The 17,729-nt window shown below is 41.4% G+C and overlaps 1 protein-coding gene across 1 annotated transcript in view; it reads left to right on the forward strand.

The window, feature by feature from the left end:
* Positions 1-17,729, forward strand: part of LOC141437964 (atrial natriuretic peptide-converting enzyme-like) — a gene marked incomplete in the record, with an annotated part of 181,873 nt that overhangs the window by 125,225 nt on the left and 38,919 nt on the right. The window contains 4 exon segments of the mRNA XM_074101573.1: positions 7,100-7,252; positions 9,281-9,499; positions 11,349-11,490; positions 12,684-12,850. Of these exon segments, the coding sequence (XP_073957674.1) occupies positions 7,100-7,252; positions 9,281-9,499; positions 11,349-11,490; positions 12,684-12,850 (681 nt within the window).

Here is a 17,729-nt window from a genome sequence, read left to right on the forward strand (position 1 = left end):
CGGTTAATAAAAGCTTGTTAAAATACAAACAAAAATACATAGATGCAGTAAATGAAGGCCAATTCTTGGCGAGTCCACGGAAATGTACCCGTAGTGACATTTCAGGATTTGAAATTGAACATCCGGGTCTAACGGTTACGCGAGTGAAGCAACATGATGAAGGCTTGTATGCCATATGTCAGTCGGAATCTTCTTAAATATTAACTCCTTTATCGCCGAACGAAAGCGCGCAAACAAAGTGCTTAAGTAAACCTAAATTATAATATTACCGAATGCGCGAATTAATGAAATTCTCGTCGTTAATAATCAAACAAAGTTGCGTGTTCGCAACTTGTTCGTTTGGGTCGCAGAATACGCGAGTGCAGATAATTCGCTCCATACAAACAGATAGGGTAATTTGCCGAAAAATGTCCGTGGCATTTTTAAGCACCCGTGAAAATAATACTTCGAACTGGTTAAAATATTCTTTCTTCTCTTTCTTTTTTTAAGTTCTCGGGTTGCATAGGACGGTATTCAATCCCGCGGCTCTTGGCTATACCTACGTACCAAGTATGCTACCAGCATGCGTATATGGCGCAGTCGGTAGCATACCCGGCGCGTATAGCCTGACAGGACAGATCTGACAGGTTAATCACGTACCAGTTACTATTTAAGCTTAAAATACGTAAGATGCTATCACTTCATCCACTGTAAAGTGTCTTATCTCAAGTTCCCTTCTAGCTAGTATAATTATAATATAATAATAATAATAATTTATTTTATTTAAAAAGATAACATAGATCTCATTTTTGTTAGTAGCAATCTTAAAAATAATGTTAGTATTTAAAAACTAAAAACTAAGTTGGATTTTACCCTTAAAATAATTTCGTTTAGAACAGGACAACAAACATGATCAGCTATCATCTTTAAGATGCTGTTTGGGCTGCTCCTTACTCTACTCAGCAGTGACGCTGCTTTTTTGCGCAAAATTGCTGCAAACCCGTCTGTGCGTGACTCAGCGAACATGGTTGATGCGCTGCACCATCTAGGCAGACCAATCAGCATCCTAAAGGCGTTATTGTACTGAATCCTAATAGCATTGTACGACTTTTGGGTATATCGGACCCACAGGCTGCTGGTGTAAAAGGAAGAACAGTACGCCTTAAACAGTGTAATCTTGACCGCGTTTGAACACCTAGCGAACCTGCGGCCAGCATATTTGCCTCACACACAATGCTCTTCGCTCTCTTTCCATATCAGCATCGTCCTTCAGATCGTCAGTAACAATGTGCCCGAGATACTTGAAGCGAGTGACTCTCGTCAGGGCGATGCCGTTCAGTTGGACAGGCGGTACAGCTGTGGGACACTTGTTCCCAGCCTTAAAAATCATAAATTCACTCTTTTTCCCGTTATAAAGCAAACCGTGTGAAGAGGCGTAGGATTCACACACAGCTACAAGTTTACGGAGCGCGGCAATGGAGGGAGCCAGCAGCACCATGTCGTCCGCGTAACTAATGTTGTTTAGGCATACGCCATCAACATGGCAGCCGACATGTGTGCCGCCGAGCTGCTCAAGGAGTGCGTCCACATACAGACAAAATAGCAGAGGCGAGCTCAGACCACCTTGACGCACCCCACACTCCATCCTGTACGGTTCCGTGGCCTCCCCCGCCCACCTCACACGGTTCTCCTGGTTTAAATACCAGTACCTGAGAAGATGGATTAACTCTGGCGGTAGCCCAGATCCCTGCAATTTCGTCCACAAAACATCATACGATACGAGGTCAAAGGCTTTCGTCAAGTCCAAAAAACAGGCATAAATAGGTGTTTTTCTGTCTGTGTAGTATTTGACAGTGTGCTTTAGGCCGAGAATGGCGGCCTCTGTTGACAACCCAGGTCGAAAGCCAAACTGAGCGTCATGTAGTTTAATGCGTGCATTGAGGTAGGAGTTAAGCACACTGTCAAACACCTTCGCTACAATAGTTGCTAATGATATAGGCCTGTAATTTGTCCCATCCGAAGCGTCACCCGTTCGATTTTTAATAATAGGAACTACGAGGGTCTCCATCAACTCAGGTGGCAAATAAGAGTGACTTAGGCACAAGTTGAAAATTAAAGCCAGTACACGAGGAAGGTGGATGCCAGCATGCCGGAGATGCTCAACGCTCAAGCCATCATGTCCAGGTGACCTGCCCCCCTCATTCTCTTGATTGCTACTCGAATATCTTTAGCACAGACACAAACTGATACGTCTCCCGTCAGTGTACCAGCTTCGATACCCCGACACGTCGGACCCAATGGCGAGTTAATTTTAAACTTATCTCTAAATAAGTTGGCAATTTCTTTGGGATTTGAAACTCCATTTACACTCACAGGCACGCCATTCCTGGGGTTCAGTTTATTTGTAGCCTTCCAGAAGGCCTTAAAGTCTCCACCAGAGTGATGGGATGCCAGCAAGTCCATCTTAATTTGATCTTGATGGTTCTGACACCACCTCAACCTCCCCTTGAAAACCCTACGAGCCTTCATCATGTCATCATAAACCCATCCTGATCCCGGTTTCCCATGCCATTCCCAAATTCCAAACGCAAGTTTAGCGTGTCTGTGAGCCTCACTAACATGCTTGTTCCACCCTGCCAAGCCGTTTTTGCGTTTACTAATACTCATTTTATGAGTTTCAGTAGCAGCATGGCATAGAACCCCGATTACATCCGTATACAGTTTGTCAATCAGGCGCTTATGGCATAAACTATCGCAATAACTACCGCAGCAATCCTGAAACTCAGTTGGCAAATCTATATCCTTTAACTTTAAATCACAAATTTTGGAAAATTCCGTTATTTGATGAGCACTTCTTTGCCCCCATTTAACTTTATTATTATACTCTAAGCACGTTACACTTGTCTTTTTATTTACTACATTTAAATTACACTTTACTATAAGTGGAAAGTGATCAGACCAAAAAACATCGTATTTAATATGAATGTTTGTAACACACGGCAATGCAGCCTTAGTTGTAATACAATGGTCGAGCCATCGACGGCATCCGTGTGCCTCGCTTATAAATGTGAATGCTCCCGACGACTTCAAAATATCTAAATCGGCACATACCCAGTCCTGGTCCCGTGCAAATTCGACGAGCTCATTGTAGAACCGCTCTCCCGGGTGCGCGTTAAAGTCGCCGAGAATAAACACAGACTCGGTATCACTCTCATCTATGATCGCACAAATGGCACTTAAGCAATCAATAAATGCCAGAATGTTTTCAGTAGGCATATAGACACTTATCACAACAACGGGCGAACCGTTTGTTAACGCACGAATTGCACATACGCGAGGATTAGCACACGGAATGACTGTCACGCACTGGAAGAGAGATTTGCGCCACAGTAGCGCCACGCCTCCGTGCGGCCTCCCGCGCAGAATGCCCGCTGCCGTGTCGACTGCGGACGTGCCGGTGCTCCCGAACTCTTCGTGTACAGTGTCCAGGAACGACAAGTCATGTGGCATTAACCAAGTCTCCTGAAGCGCAATAACATCCCCATCACTGCATAGTTGTTTAACTCCGTCTATACATCTCCTAATATTCTTACAATTGTATGATATAAGGGTCGTATTAGTCATTGCTTATTTAAATTTCTTCGCTCATCTTGCTTCATGTATGGCATAAAACGTCTACACGTTATTCCGTCTGGCCATAACTTTTCATTTAGATAAACATCTAACTTATTTTTCTTACCATAGCTTTAAAAGACTGAAAAGTTTTTTCGTTTTTTTTCATTTTTATTTTATGTAACACAATCTTTTCGTTTGTCTTAGCCAGTATGTAGTCAGCGATATCTTTGTCCGACGTTTCTTTATGCACATTCGAAATGAATAAGGCAGTTCTCTGATCCGCCGCTTTGAATTTGTCATTCGGTAAAATTGTTGCTTTTCCTCGCACAGGTTCCAATCTATTTCTATATTTTTTTCTTTGCACTTTAATCCATTCTAAATCACAGTGCTTATTATTTTTCCACTCACCTGCTTGTAATACAATCTCCGCTACAGATTTGTTGCCTTTGCCTCCACTGTTTACATCGTTGCTTATTTGAGTAGAATTCATTTGCAGTTGTTGCACACGCTATTCATTGTTTGTATCGGAATCCTGCTCGATCGCTTTGGTGAGTCATCGCTATCACTCTCATCAGTAGTAGTTGCGTCTTCCAAAGTAACCGTCGGCGCTGGGAGTGGCTCCTCAGGCGCGAGCGAGACAGCGCTCTCCACATTCGCGCCCGAGTGTGACGGCAACGGAGAGCGCGCACACACTTTGTTTTCGGGCGGTATGTTTGCGTCGGTAGTTGCAGAAAAATGTAGAAAACCGAACGGACCGCTATCTAACAGATAATTGCCTCTTTTCCTTGTATTTACGTTTCCGTCATCGACATTTAATAGTGATGCATACTTTAACTTGTGAACCTCTGAACGTAAGTCGTTAATCTGGTCCATCGTCGCGTAAGATTCCCTCACATTCGCTACGGCAGACTTCAAAGAAACGATGTCCTTTAATAAAGACGTGACATCTACGTGGTCAAAGGTTACGGGGGGTAATTTTTGCAACTCCTTTGCTACAAATATCGGCGTACCATCCGGGTCTGTCTCCTTGAACGTGCAAATAATGTCTGCAACATCCCTCTGCTCTTTATCCTTACGGCGCGAGACATTTCGCTTCGATGTCGAGATCGACTTGTACAGTAGCACTTTCGCAGCATCAATATCAGTAGTCGAAAATGCACTTACACACACTCGAATCAACCCCTCTTCGTCCATCACGTCCAATTTATTCTGTATAAAACATAAAACTTCATTTATGACTATATTGCACTGAGCGCACTTAAGTATTCCCGCTGACATTATGAAGAAACCACCCCTCTGGTACTTCGTAAGCTGTGCTGTACTTTGTCGCTGTCAGTTGTAGCCTTGGGCCTTCCAAACAACGATGAATTTACTTATAGTACAATAAGTTTTATCTTTGTTTCTAGTGAAATAAACATTTCAAGGTAAGCCGAACCCTAAGAGTTGGCATGAAAAGGTGCTCGAGACAGGTTTCATTAACTTAATAAAGTACAAGCTTAGAATATGCCTTATTTTATCAAAGCGACAATGACATTTAGAGGCTAGATCGTAATATCTAAGACTTTGGTTACATCTACGATTCGATACGATACGATATGGTTCGATTTTGGGTTGGTTTGATTTAGTTTGGGTTTGCTTATTCTGGCGTCAGTTCAGTTCATTATTTTAGTTTTCTGTCTTTCGTATCCGATTGACGAATAAGTTATCATTAAAAACGTTTGATTTAAATTCGGGTTTTGTTCCGCGTACCTTGATTTCAGAGAAGCTCGATATTTCGGCACAGTTGCATGCGCCATGATCACGAGGCGACTGTTCTATTATGACTGTAGTCGTCTCGTGATCATGTCAATGATATAGACATATATGGTCCATAATACTATAAATAAGTTTTAACATCTTTAAGAAGGATTGTTTTTGAAGGTGCGAAAATACAATTTACAAAAAGTCGATTTCCTCAAAACTTACTCTGATTGAGATAGAGCTTTTCGAGATTAGGGCTGCATAATGATTAGTAGCTAGGTACGAGTATGGGAGGTTCATTTTGAATTAAATTCTAGCCTTACGATTTTAATTCCTTTCCGTTCTAATATAGATAAGATAGATTAGAAGCGGTGGGTCTATTGTGGCCTAGACAAGGGTGCTCTAAAATGAATCCGTATCTATTTAATAATCATGTGTTCTAACATTAGTTGTGAGACTTTATTATCTAACCTAACCTTATGGACTCTTAACTGAAATTAATAATTTGAATTTGAATTATAGCCCGCCTTATATCAGTATATTTTTGTGTTATTCCGAGGTTCAGATTGCTATGTTTAGCGTTATGGAAATAGAAAGAAAACAAGACGTTTTTTCAAATTCAAATTCTCATTTAATTTATTTAAACTACTAACGCTTTCGGAAAGACCATCATTGCCACGAAGAATGCGCCGCAAGAAACTTGTCAGAAAGTTATTTTGCATGGGACCCCCTAAATGTATTTTTGTTCTCAGGACCTGGAGATATATGACGCTGTGGTGGACGTGCGTTGCTACGAGCTCACAGCTCTTTTCTTGTGCTCCCTGTTTGTGCCCAAATGTGGCCCATTGGGTCACATGGTGCGGCCCTGCAGAAGCCTATGTCAAGGTGAGTTACTATTTATATAAAAGATTATTTTTGAAGAGTAAATAACAAAGTAAAATATAAATAACTTATACTTACACCTTAAACTCTCACTCTCTCAGTCACCTGCGAGTGCCATTCGCTTGGGACACGCGTCTGTGAACTTTTTTATGCAATAATGGAGCAACAAAAAAAAGTTATTTAATATAACTGTTCAGTGGAAGGTTGTTTAAATTAAATAATCGTGAATTTCACCGATAACGAAATAGTCGCAAGATTTTTTCTGTGACAACTTTATAATATAACAATGACATTAAAATTAAAATATTTTAGTTATTAATATATATTTCCATTCTTCCCGTTTCATTCTCAACAATAAATCAAACAACTAGATATGAGTGCCACTACCACGATAGTTTTTTGTTAAATATAAGCTATAGTTGACAACCTTAGAGCGACCTCCGAGCGTAGGTATGAAAAGTGAAGTACATACAGGAGATTGACTTCTGTACTATCTGTGTTTGTGATATGTATACAAATATATGATGTGTATACAAACTCAAACTCACAACATTTTATTGACATAAAAAACACACTACATCATAACAAAAACACAGTAAAAACATAAATAGAAGAAGATAGAAAAAAATATAGGTTTTATCAATATCATAAATGAATGGAGGTAAAACTAAATATTTCTTGAAGAGCAAGATGCCTTTATATCGAACACTAAAGCCCAATTTACATAGCGAGAGGAGCGGACTCCGCATGGATGACGATCGACTGCATGAAAATATTTACACCGAACCTCAATGAAGTTCGTCGATATAATTTAAACTAAGTCATTAATGAGTCCACTCCGTCCGCGGTGGAAACCGTGCTCAAGCATGCTGTTCTTCATCAGAGACCATGCGTCGCTGCGGCTTCTTCCTCGAGGTGTTTGGGCTGTCGATGCCGGATTACCTCCAGTGCGAGATCTTCCCGGAGTCCACGGATACCGACGTGTGCCTCGGCAACCGCGAGGTCAAGGAAGCCAAGTTCCGCGCCTCCAAGCCTGGTCAGTGGAGATACTATTATAAAATAAGATTGTTTTTTTGGAGTGTTTTTGTATTTTTTATTTCAACTCCTAATTTTGATACTTTTACTGTAAAATTATAGACTGATAATAGATGCACAGTAAAACCAGAAAAAGAGACCAGCGCTGGGAATCGAACCCAGGTCCTCAGCCTTCGGTGCTGCGTGCTATAATACCGCTACACCACCACTGGGCTGCGCTCAGTGCTGAGGACCCTGGTTCGTTCCCCCTGGTCTGGTCTCTTTTTCTGGTTTTTCGCATTTATGTTTCAATTTATTTTCGATATTACTCGTAAAATGATCATATTCGTTTACGTAAGCTTGTTATGCTGGAATAAAAACCATTACTCTACTTCCTCGTAACACGTTGAATGCCATGGCGGACATCATGTGTCCGTCAGCATACTTTCCTCCGTCCAAAAACCGTTAGTGTGTTTTTGTTTTGTTTATTTATCATCAGGATAACTTAAAACTTATAGGACTCTTTCGAAAACAATGATGTAATCATTACTTAGCGAGATATCATACGCAGACACCAGTGTCCGTCGCGGCCTGCGATAACGCCCAACCATCATTTCCATCTCGGGAGGCCGCGCGGACCAACCGCATCCGCGAGCTCCAGAACGACGACTCATTCATTTTTTTTCCGTTGTGATCGCGGTTAAAAATAAATAAACTACGTCTACTAAGTTAATACTTTTAGAAACATGAGTTTGAAAAGTCCATAAATCCTATAAACTTTCGAAATTTTACGGGTCAAGTGAGTCACTTGCCGGAGTAAAAACAGTCGAAACGCAATCCGTTGGATGTCTAGAGGCTTCCGAAATAATCAAGGGCATACGGACACCAGTGTCCGCCGCGGCTCCCTGAACCCGACACATGGGCAGGTACTCCGTGTCCACGCGACCTACTGGACTAATCATGGTTTTAAGTCTGGCGTTCAACGTGTTAATACATCATCCATCATCTTAGCCTAAATAAGTCTCAGAATGAGAGGGCTCGAGCTGTAGTTCCCACGCAGACCACCACGGGTTAGGAACACACACACGCACTAAAATATTGAACTATTCCGCAGGTGTGCACAAGTTCCTCACAATGTGCACAGGTTTCTTCATCGTAGAGCTTGTGTGATTCCAAATGTGTCCCAAATGTATTCCGAAAAAGCTGGCACGTATGCACGGAGCTGGCGCCCGCCTGCGGGCATGGGTGTAGGTAAAATCCGCCGCAAGCAACGCGGCATACTATTTTTCATCACACTTGCTCGTAAACAGTGTCGTAACGTGCAAGCTATCCTAGTTGCAACCCCCCAAATAAAACCCTCGACCTTTTGTTCTTGTCATGAAACTCAAGGTCGATAAATGACGCTGCGGCTGCACGACGAGGGGGAGGGCCGCGGGGTGCTGGCGCTGCCAAGAGCGCAGCAGGTATCGGCAATTATTTGTAAACATATTAATTTTTGCTTTACAAATATACAATTTTATTCGCAAATGTGATGAAAAACATTGTATTGTATGTCGCACGGGCGGTACTAGAATTACGAATATCAACTCATTAAAGCCCTCAGTATTCGACTTCGGGCTTCTAATAGACTCTCGTTTGTAATTCCTTATTATCCGCCCTTAAGACACAATGTACTATTTCAATAGGCGTCCACCACCTCGGCGCAAACTGCGTCAGCTAGCGTAGGCCCTTAAAGCTACGGTCTTCTGCTGGAGAACCATTAGGCTACCACAGCCTTTTAAATACTAAATATGTAGACCAGCAGCGTAATACAATTATCGGCTGGAAAAGCACTGATTACGAGCGATATTTAACCCAACCTACAGCTCGCAATTTTCCGAAAACTAGCTTGATTAGTTTATTTTCGAACAATTAAAGCTAACAAAACGTCTGCCGAGACGCGGTCTCCACTTCTCCACTCTTTAGCTCTCTTATAAACATAACCCGCTGATTGTTCAATTACTTATCCTTTTAAGCTTATATTGTTCTCAACGCCGACTGTCTTCTGCAGTGTGCCCCTCCGGCTTCCAGTGTGACGTGAAGCGTTGCATCCCCCACGACTGGAGATGCGACGGCCACGTGGACTGCGCTGACCGCTCCGACGAGCTCAACTGTCGCGTCTGCAAGCGCAGCGGGGACGTGCACTGCGGGAACCAGCGCTGCATCTCGCATGGACACATGTGTGACGGCCGTGTGGACTGCCCTTGGGGACAGGATGAGCGGAACTGCTGTGAGTATCACTGGAGCTAGTTGTAGCAGTCAACCAGCGCTGTATCTTGCACGGACACTTGTGCATCATCGTCATATCAGCCGTAGGGCGTCAGCAGATCTTAACCCAATACTAATGTGGCCCTCTAATTATTTTTACCAATACAACTATATTTTTGAGTGATTATTAAATTAAAAAATCATAAAACTACACATGAATACCCAACTGACACACTCGAAGCCTATTCTAGAACAAACGAGTCGGAACGAGTAGAATTGCCGTAAGTATCACTGGAGCTAAATAGTTGTGGCAGCTCCAGCGCTGTGTCTTGCACGGACATTTGTATGTGATATATACCTATGTGAGACTGGACAGATACAAGTACCTTAAATAACTATGATACTAGTTGAACCTGTCGCTTGCCAACAGAGCTTATTGTGTTCGGGCCCAAAAAAACAAATTTGCTTGTGGAGGAGGCATTCTATCAAAATTTTTTACGTTGGCGACTAGGTTGTAACCCCTCTAGTGTCACTGGTATATGATCACTACTGTCAGGTGATCCATTGCTCGTTTACCTTTCTTTTGTGGAAAGATTAAGCTGGAGCAGGATTCGACATTGAATCCAAATGCCAGCCATGTGTATGACACAATCTGTACCAGCACCAACTAAACAATTAATATAATTATTAACGTTTAAATATCTTCATTTCTATCCAAACTTTTATAAAAGCCGACATTAATTAATCTTAATAACGAATAAAATATTTGTTAGAGCTTCAGAAAAGACGAAATCAGATAATTATAAAAATGCTGAGCATAAGTTCTACGGGTTTTAATTATGAGGTTACGCAGAAAAAATGACTCGTCGAATTAGCTTTCACATTCAATACTCCTTCAAAAGGTCTTTCACGAAAATTTAGGGATTCACATTTCAAAAAGATTTTATTACTTATTGATTGGCCGATATGCCCGTATATTTATATTGAATCGTTACAATCGTAGCTTAATTTGCGAAATAACGTTGAATTGATTACTTTGAATCGCTCACGGAATACGGGTTGTTATTGCGCCCCGGAAAACTTTCCAGGGGAAAAACGTACGTAAATAGATTGTTGTTGCTTTTCTCCGAGTTTAAAGGAAATTTTATATTAAAAATAAAGCGGATTGAGACCTTATTTTTCTGTTTTCAGTAGGTTTCAACTGTTTTAAGTAACAGAGGCAGGTTTAAAAATACACATAATTAATACCGATAATTCGACGCGCCTAGGGTGACGGCACCAATCATGGACATGACAGCAAGGTTTCAATGCCTTCTAGCTCACCAGTTATGATCATCAGTTAACTGCACATAAGTATTATTAGTTTTAGAAAAAGTAGCGTTCGTTTCTTAATATTGGGTTAGCGGAAAAAATATTCCATTATTGGTTCCTGTCTATGACTGGTACCAGAGTAATTGATAACGGGTATAGCGAAGAAGTCGCGAGTGAATATTGATCTTGTGCAGACTGTATGGGTAAGTTATAATTATCTGCCAAGCGCAGCGGTGATTTCCCTAACGTTATAAAGCGCGTGTATTCACAGTTCAACCACGTCAGATACTTATGACTGTGGCTATCCGCTGTCCTATTTTACGTTTGGGCTCCACAGAAAACCAGCGTTACTGGACATAACGTGTTGCAACACAATGCTGAGTGGAGGCTCTTTTTGGTGTCATGTGTCACCAAGTAACTTAGTTTTATTGCAAGTCTTATTTATTACTGTAAGGTGGTGGTACTGATAGAACTAAAATAAATCTGTATCTTTCTTTCTTTTTCTGTCTTTCTTCTTATATATTTTGTACAGTTTCGCCTCATCATTAGTATTGTTACAGTGCGTCTGAGCGACGCCAACGGCGACGTGGGCCGCGGCGAGCTGCAACTGTACCGAGCGGCCAACCAGTCCTGGATCCCCGCCTGCCTCTCCACGCTCGACGAAGGCACCGCCGCCAAGATATGCAACATGCTGGGATACTCGTGAGTCAACATCATCCGCACCATCGTCGCCATTTTTTTTTATTCGACTTGATGGAAAACGAGCAAGTGGGTCTCCTGATGGTAAGAGATCACCACCGCCCATAAACATCTGCAACACCAGGAGATTGCAGATGCGTTGCCAACCTAGAGGCCTAAGATGGGATACCTCACGTGCAAGTAATTTCACCGGCTGTCTTACTCTCCACGCCGAAACACAACAGTGCAAGCACTGCTGCTTCACGGCAGAATTAGCGAGCAAGATGGTGGTAGCAATCCGGGCGGACCTTGCACAAGGTCCTGCCACCTGCTTATAATTATTATAAAACTCTTTTTATAATTGTTATATTCAAATTACAACTTAGGTACTACAAATTATATATTCTCGCCAAACTGCTACGTCTGATGGTGAGACGCGCTCAGTTATCATGCAATTTTAACCTATCAAACTTATCCTATGATATAAACTAGGTAGTTAGGTACTTAACAGATCCGTAATGGCAGGTATTTAAATAGAAGGTATACATTCAAGGCAAGTCTAGAAAATATTCTTTGAGTCAGGTCTTTAACATAGATTTATTTAGTTTAGGACTTTATCTTAATAAGTTAATTTTTATTAAACAATTTTGGTACCAGGTACTGTGAACATCTTTTGCCATAATAGTTTTTCTTTTTCCATCATCATCATCATCTTCACTTACACCACCATCGTCATCATCACCAGCATCAGCATCACCACCACTACCATCATCATCGCCACCATCATCATTAGTATCACCACCATCATCTTCATTATCTTTACCGTAATTGTCATCATCATCATTATAATGCTTCCACGCCATGGCAACTTCTATTTAAAAAATTGATACTTCTACTGTTATTTTGCGGAAGTCCGTAAAAATGAACTAGTCATCTATTAAGTAATTTTCCTCGTGCACTGTACATACAACTGGTGAGAAAAAGAGAGAGAAACATTTGTTTATAAATATTCGAGAGAATGAAGATAGAAAAATTAAATTGAAGAAAAAAGAACCTAGCATAGTTTAAAAATTGGACCCCACTGATGGTTTGAGTGATGATGATCTAATCCCACCGATTTCGGCCATGGCGACCACTTCGACTCCAAGTTATTGATTGGCGCTCATGCTTTGTAAGGTTTGAGTAGACCCATGGTGTAAAGCAATTCCTTTCTCCAGCAACCTGAACAGCAGCGCGGTGGTAGGCGGCGCGGGGGGTCGCGCGGGGCGCGTGCACGGCGCCGCGCAGTCCTACAAGGCGTTCCTGCGCAACGAGGGCGGCCTCATGCGCGAGCTGCGGGAGTGCCGCCACGACACGCGCGTGCGCCTCGTCTGCAGAAACTACGGTCAGTACATACTTTTCACGACACTGCTCGAAAATGTGGCCATATATAACTTAAATCCAGTAGTCAAAATTGCCTATATATGTTCATTTAACACCCGACTCATTTATGACTCGCAAAACACGACAACAATGTAACACACTACGAAAACAAGTCGTATCAATATATGTATTTCATAATACGATATGACTTTTTAGAATATAATATTCTGAATTTCATTCCTGGCGTGCTGAGCTGGCGTGCTGGCGTGCGGGAAGGGTGACACCGGTGACACTATTTATATTTCCTCGCATTGATCGTGAAAAGCACAATGTTTAGTCTCGGCCAAAAGTGTTATAGATGAACTCGTATTATCGATCGAACTAACTCATTCATCTATTGCTTACTTTCTTGCCTCTACAACAATGTACTATTCTGCTTTAGGGTCAACGCTAGCTGTCGCGGGCACGAAGCGGGCGCACGTACAGTTATAATCGCGCGCAGTTAGCGCTGCTTTATACTATTTTTTAATAGAAGTCCACCCGTTCCGTGCAAACTGCGTCAGCTGGCGTAGGCCCTTAGTACATCTTGAGGATCAGTAGTTCATCGTTGCAGCATGGCGGCAATGACCATCATATATCCAGTCTTAATTTTTTATTAGAATATATACATTACGATTGTCGCTGATACAAGCAATATAAGTTTATGTAGCAATAAACTATTGTGTTACTACTAAACACTAAAAGTGGCCAATTGCCATACTAAAGGGTTCCGTATCCAAAGGGTAAAAACGGAAACCCATTAATAAGACTTCGCTGTCCGTCCGTCCGTCCGTCTCATGAACCGTGATAGTTACACAGTTGGAATTTTCACAGATTATGTATAACGTGGCCACTATAACAACAAATACTAAAAATAAAATAAATATTTAAGGGGGGCTCCCATACAACAAACGTGATTTTTTGCCGTTTTTTGCTTATGTCTAATGAATGTTGTTTAGATGGTACGGAACCCTTCGTGCGCGAGTCCGACTCGCACTGGTTTTTTTTTCAGCGAAGTCAATAATACTCGTAACGCTTATTAAGGTTGAACTTGGCTCTTATTTTGCATTTATGTTTTTAATGGGATACATTCTGTAATTTTCTGTAATTTTGTATTTATTTATTTTAGGAAAACAAACAGCTTGAAATAATACAAAGTATAAAACACATAAAATATTACAGTAGCTACAACAGTTTCCACTATTAACAAGAAACATAACATGCTGCTCAGGCAAGACAAAAAAAAAACTAAATTTACAAGCACAACATCATCTTATTGTCACTACTGTTGGTGATTTCAACTGCACGTTTGCTAGTAAATTGTCTATTTCGCGACTATTTCTGTCGATTGCAGTCTGATACTCTCCTTTTCTTCTTCTCTTTTAAAATATGGCTTTTCTGTCCTAATTAATAGGACAATTTCGCCAGTTTCAAAGTACTCTCTTTGAGAGGGACGTTGTACGGTGATTGTAGTTTTTGGAACTTGATAGTAAAATTCCAGAAACCACGTGGAGACCACTTGCGCATTAAAAAATGTCAGACACGAGAGACTGATCACTGTTCACTGTTAAGGTTAATCGCCGCATAAAACACTATCAAAATTATACTTCAACTAGCCAAAGAAACAGAAATAGCAAAATTAGATATTGTCTACATCCGCCATGTTCGAATGCTACAAATCGAATCCTGATAGTCTCCGTATCTTGTCTACGCCAGCCCATCTATCGACTCGTGACCTCTTGGGATGGATGCAATATACGATTTGCGGTTGATAGTTTAGATTACGGAGCTATCGCTGTTGGAAAATAATTATCTTCGCTGTTTCTCACTGCCAACCTATTATTGTTACAAACGCAAAAAATCGTGAGTGGGTTGTATTTGAATGTGGAATGGAGATAGCTGCATCTTGGGAATTTGCACAGGTTTCTTTTTATTCCGACAATCTCACGAGATCAGAACGTGTCGGGTTGTACACATCAGTGGTGAAGCGTCCATAGAGCTCTATTCCCTCTGGCTTTCCCAATATGTACAAAATAGAACAACAACACATACAGAATTTATGAAAGATATAAGCGATCTTTGCTTCGGCTTTACAACGGAAATATCTGATGCCACGCCACTGGTACACATGTAAGATCCTAAAGTATTATTAAAATAAGTACAAACAATAATGATAGCCGACGTACGTGTTAATAGCCGGAGATATGCCGGACATGTTTCGAGCCAACCTATGGTTTCTTTTCAAGATAAACTGAAACGAAAAGCCAACCACGAAGTCCATTCGAGTTGACTTTAAAAACAGATCCCAAAATTTTATTTTTGGATTTTTTTTCACTGTAAATTTTCACTTCACTTTCATATTTAATGCGAACTGCTAAGGAATGGAATTCGCTCACCTCGTCTACATTTCCAGATTGGTACAATCTAGGACTCTTTAAGATTAGAGTGAATGGGCTGTTACTGAGCCAGTGAGATACACCTACACTTTTCATCGGGAGAGTTAGGGGTCAATCAGATTAATATAAAAAAACCGGCCAAGAGCGTGTCAGACACGCCCAAAATAGGGTTCCGTAGCCATTACGATAAAATTAAGTAATATTTTTCTAAGCATTTCATATTTTATACGGAATCTTCCAAGTTTAGGTATATTTTATACCTTAGGCTGCTATTTACTCTTAAACTACTATTCATTCTCAAGCAAACTTAACCGTTATAGTTTTCCTTGTAAGTTTGATATATATACTACCATCCTGAATTTTTCCACCCACCGGTTTAGATTTTAAAGGAGGGGGGGGCGCTCGATTTTAATGAAAATCTGCACTTTATAGTTGAATATTTCGCAAACAATATCACTGAATCGAAAAATCGTCTTAGCAAACCCCTAATGGTTTTAAAAGACCTATCCAACAATACCCCACATTATAGGGTTGGATGAGAATTTTGAGAAAAGCATTTTGTCGGCATAGTTAACATATATTCGTGGAAAATTACAGCTTTCTAGCATTGATAGTCCCTGAGCAAAGCCGCGGACGGACAGCAGACAGACAGACAGACAGACAGACAGACATGGCGAAACTATAAGGGTTCCGTTTTTGCCATTTAGGGTTCCTAAAACACAATGTAGTTAGTATTCAGTATTTATGTATTGCAACACCTTTTACAAAAAACTTATAGAAAATGATGCCCTCCTTCTTAGGGCAGACTGCCATTAGTTTCCATAAAATTCAGGAAAATCTAGGAATATAACTTTAAGAGCCAGGATTCCAATTGAAGTATGATGAGTCACGTCTTATGAGAGATATTTAGTTCGAGCACTGCAGTGTCATGATACTGAAATTATGTATCTAAACAGGGCCTTAGGTGTTTTTTTTGTATTGTATTCAATCGCATTGTTGACCTAAAAAGGCTTATTTAATAAATGAAAAATGTTATTTCCACGAAAAACCACCGGTACAAAACAATCAACTCCACCAAATTAAATTGGACCGTTTTTCGCTTCAAATCAACAACGAACGTTTATATTCCATTATAAATCCAATATAAGCGGAATCACAGATCATAATTGTATTCTATCTCCATTCCAGTCATGACTCTTGTCGGAGTAAACTCGACTTTAATACAATGTCGTTAAGAGTTACTGTAGCTGCTGCAAAGCGGAATGTTACCGGGTTGCTATCTAAAGGGATCGGCAGTTATTTTCTTAAGTTTTCACGAAAGTTAATCGAAGTTGAGCACCTTTATCGGCGAAGGTTCTCGCCTTGGGGTTCCTTAATGCGTTAGGTGTAGTTATTGTGCCTTATTCTACCTTTATTCTGATTTTAAACTAAACAGTCACAGCGGAGCATGAAAAAATATTTGACGCGTCCTACCGGCCCTTTTGGAGACCATCATCCCAGCCTATATACGTCCCACTGCTGCGCACAGGCCTCCTCTCAGAACAAGAGGGCTTGGGCCATAGTTCCCACGCGGGCCCAGTGCAGATTGGGAACTTCGCACGCACCATTGAATCGCTTCGCAGGTTTGTGCAGGTTTCCTCACGATGTTTTCCTTCACCGCAAAGCTCGTGGTAAATTTCAAATGTAATTCCGCACATGAATTTCGAAAAACTCATAGGTGCGAGCCGGGGTTGACCCAATTCACAATTCTTCATGTCTGCTATATCAGTAACCAAACTGTATGGAACCCTCGGTGCGCGACTCTAATTCACACTTGAACATTTTTTCCTCATGCGGAAGGGAACTCTAACAACATAACCCTAGTTCGAACAGTCTGGTAAAAACAAGAACAAACTGTCAAGGAAGACGCCCAGAGACGAACGAGTAAACTTTTATTTCAGCGCATTCTTGAGCTTCAGAGTACCTGAGACCTCTTGTGGCACAACTATTGAGCTCCGAGGACAACTCCACTGCTATCGATTCGATAGCTATCGTTTACAATCGGTATCATCAGCAGCCGGAAGACGTCCACTTTTGAACATACGCCTCCCCCTTAGAAAGCCACAATGAACCACAGCTCCACTTTTTTTTTGTTTAATTCGACTGGATGGCAAACGAGCAAGTGTCTCCTGATGGTAAAAATCACCACCGCCCATAAACATCTGCAACACGAGGGGTATTGCAGATGCGTTGCCAACCTAGAGGCCTAAGATGGGATACCTCGAGTGCCAGTAATTTCACCGGCTATCTTACTCTCCATGCCGAAACACAACAGTGCAAGCACTGCTGCTTCACGGCAGGATTAGCGAGCAATATGGTGGTAGCAATCCGGGCGGACCTTGCACAAGGTCCTACCACCTGCAAAATTGCTTGCTTGCATCCATCGATTGCCCATAGCTCTCAAGATGGTCATCAGTCCCTAGAGCC

Source organism: Choristoneura fumiferana, chromosome 18 (genome assembly GCF_025370935.1).
Source record: "Choristoneura fumiferana chromosome 18, NRCan_CFum_1, whole genome shotgun sequence".
NCBI lineage: Eukaryota > Metazoa > Arthropoda > Insecta > Lepidoptera > Tortricidae > Choristoneura > Choristoneura fumiferana.